The following is a 2,921-nucleotide window of genomic DNA, read 5'->3' as shown; positions in this document are numbered from 1 at the left end:
TTTTTAACTTTCGGTTATTTAGAAAATTAGGTAACCTTGTCGTTAAATTAATTTAATTGGATTTTGTGTTAATTGGTGCTAAAAAATCAAAATAAAATCCCCACCAAAACATTCTAAATGATACTACATGATATTTTACATAATACTACATGATATTTTACTCGGCAACACTTTTCATTTGTATTTTGCCCGTCATGCCTGTGGGTTAACTGTCACAAATGTCACAATAGTGCGTGATTATCGAAATTCTCCATATCGTGTGGCAACACTCTGCGTGACTTAACAAAGAAATTTGTTTTTTCTTCTTCATTTTGCTGTTTCTCAAATGTTCACAAAAATTATCGACATTTTCGCTAGTGATTACAAAAGTTTTATAAATATTTTTTAAATTAAAATCAATTCAATTGATTTGCGGACATTTAAATTATTTGAAAAACATAACAAGAGGTGCAGACAAGTGTGTGAAAGAATTGATTGTTTTTATCTTAAGTGTTTGCCAAGGGAAGAACGAAAAACGTCTAGCGAGCAGTGAGTGATTGAGTGACGGACGACTTTGTGCAAGTTGTGTGTGAAATCTTGTAAAATTTTTGATTTTCAGAAGCAACAAAATAAATTAAATAATTCTCAAAATAAGTTGAAGCTATTAATTTTACATAAACTAAAGACATATAAAAACAATAGATATTTGAACTTTTGTAACAAAGAAACATTAAACAAAGTGTAGAGTTGCAGCCAGTGGAATCGTTTTATTTATTATTTTTTTTTGTAACTATCGGGGCCCCCTTCACAGCTTCTTCGTTTTCTACGCAGTCAACACAAAAAAAATATAATTTTTTACAAACATGTCTGAAAACAAAGAGGAAATATTGGCCAATTTTCAGGTATATTTATCAATATTTGTTGTTTATTATGAAATGGTATGATAATTGTGAAATTGCATTTGTTATTATAGAGCATAACTGGCATAGATGATGTGGGTGAAGCATTTTCCCATTTGGAGGAATGTAATTGGGATTTAATGGTGGGTATCAAGTGGTTAATTATATGGATTTGTAAAAGAAAATAATGCTTATTTTGTAGGCTGCTATACAACGGGTCATACCACAAGATGATCCTATACCCAACATACCATCTGTTCCCTCACTAAGATCTGAGTCGTCGAGTCTACTCAGTCGCAATGCGAGCAGTAGTTCAGCTTTAAATAATTTTTCTACTGCACCAGGCCCTTCAACCAGAAATTGTCCTCGTTGGCTAAAAAATGCCTCCACAAATAATCTAGGCAGCAGTGCTGCAGAAAGTGCATTCGTACCAGGTATATTAAGAAACTTTACTTAACTACTTTGTTTACATATTTTGGTTAGTCATATTACAACTATTAGTCATTGTGGGAAAATTTATATAAAACTAGCTTTTAAGTTTTAACTTGACTACGCACATTAAATATTAATATACCTAATTTTAGTTGCTTCAACATCATCAGATGCCGATATAATTGATCTCACCTCGGATATGGATATAGCTGAACATAGAACTGCAAATACAATGTCATCATCATCAGCACCTTCGCTGATAAGACAAATTCTATTTAACATACATTTTGATCAACAAATTTATGATATACGACTGCCCTCCACAGCAACTATTGGTATGTATTAAAATGACCACAAAGTATTAATTTCTTTGTTAAATTGTTTTATGTTTTATTAAATTTATTTAGAACAATTGAAAAAGAAGATACATGATGTTACGGGAGTGCCGATATGTCGTCAAGCACTACGCGGCTGGCCGCCTGCTAAATTAAATCAAGCTCAAATACCAACAACTCAATTAGCTAGCTTAGGATTGTCGGGAGAAAATGAATTAATATTGATCGATTTGACAGAAGAAGGCTATATGGATTTTGAAAAGTAAATTTTATTTCAGTTTATTTAAAAAACCTTTAATAATGTTTATTTTTTATTTTATATATATTAGCGATGAAGTGTCTAGCCGTTTGGAGAAAAACTTTGTTCTTACCATAGTCCAACAGCCTAGTGGTGTGAGACATGAATTAAAATTCTCTGGTCGCACCACAGTGGAAGATGTAAAAACAAAGGTTTACTATGTTACAGAAATTGCGGTGAGACATCAAGAATGGACTGGTTGGCCTCACGGTTGTGATAATGAAACCACATTAGCGGTATGTGTATGATTATTATTAGTTATTCCTAAGCTATTTTTATTAATTTACTTTGTTTTTTATCATTCCTTAAGCAATCTGGCATACAATTAAATCATAATTTTATACTACATAATGCAGCCGATAAAATGCGTAATAATGCTAATAATTCATCTTCCACGACAAGAAGTTCCAAGTAAGTTGATTATATATGCATACTATGAAGAATTCATGTCACAAAAAGATAATGATAACAGATAACATAAAGAACTACAAATAGTCATAGTTTTGACTTGTCATAAAAATCAATATATAAATGGATTTTTAGATTTTTATACAGAATTGAACTGATCTATATGAATAACTAACATTGATCACTTTCTTTATGAATGATCACTTTCTATAAAAATGTTAAAATCAGTTTCTAAAAAAATCAATATGGATCACTTTATATTAAAATGATCAATATTTATCACTTTATAAAACTGGTCAATAATGTTCACTGATCAATATGGATTAATTTCTATAAAAATTATCAATATTGATCACGTTCTATAAATATTATAATTTTTTTTTATAAAAATAAAAATTGCTTATATTTTTACAGTGCTGTTGGTCTTGATACTGACAGTTCCGCTGATGAATTTGAAGATGCCTCAGACTTTAATGCCTGTGAAGAATTTTTCACAGATCCTCCACCAGTACAATCCACAACAAGACATTTAAGTAAGTTTTATTTTATTAAGCCTTTTTAATCTTTTTT

The 2,921-nt window shown here is 30.4% G+C and overlaps 1 protein-coding gene across 2 annotated transcripts in view; it reads left to right on the top strand.

Annotated features, from left to right (window-relative positions):
* Window positions 1-298: 298 nt before the first annotated feature.
* casp (Fas associated factor casp) overlaps window positions 299-2,921 on the top strand; it is a 5,183-nt gene continuing 2,560 nt past the window's right edge. The window contains exons 1-8 of one of the 2 annotated variants that reach the window (XM_065514096.1): window positions 299-881; window positions 953-1,021; window positions 1,081-1,312; window positions 1,481-1,645; window positions 1,718-1,907; window positions 1,975-2,179; window positions 2,254-2,354; window positions 2,766-2,884. In XM_065514096.1, coding sequence (XP_065370168.1) covers window positions 843-881; window positions 953-1,021; window positions 1,081-1,312; window positions 1,481-1,645; window positions 1,718-1,907; window positions 1,975-2,179; window positions 2,254-2,354; window positions 2,766-2,884 — 1,120 coding nt within the window. In that variant the 5' untranslated portion in view covers window positions 299-842. Of the gene's footprint in view, window positions 882-952; window positions 1,022-1,080; window positions 1,313-1,462; window positions 1,646-1,717; window positions 1,908-1,974; window positions 2,180-2,253; window positions 2,355-2,765; window positions 2,885-2,921 lie in introns of both variants that reach the window. The other variant, XM_065514095.1, reaches the window with a different exon arrangement.

The sequence above is a fragment of the Calliphora vicina genome, chromosome 5 (genome assembly GCF_958450345.1).
Source record: "Calliphora vicina chromosome 5, idCalVici1.1, whole genome shotgun sequence".
Lineage (NCBI taxonomy): Eukaryota > Metazoa > Arthropoda > Insecta > Diptera > Calliphoridae > Calliphora > Calliphora vicina.
Note: the sequence above shows the minus strand (reverse complement) of the source record. Positions and strands in the feature narration are given on the sequence as shown.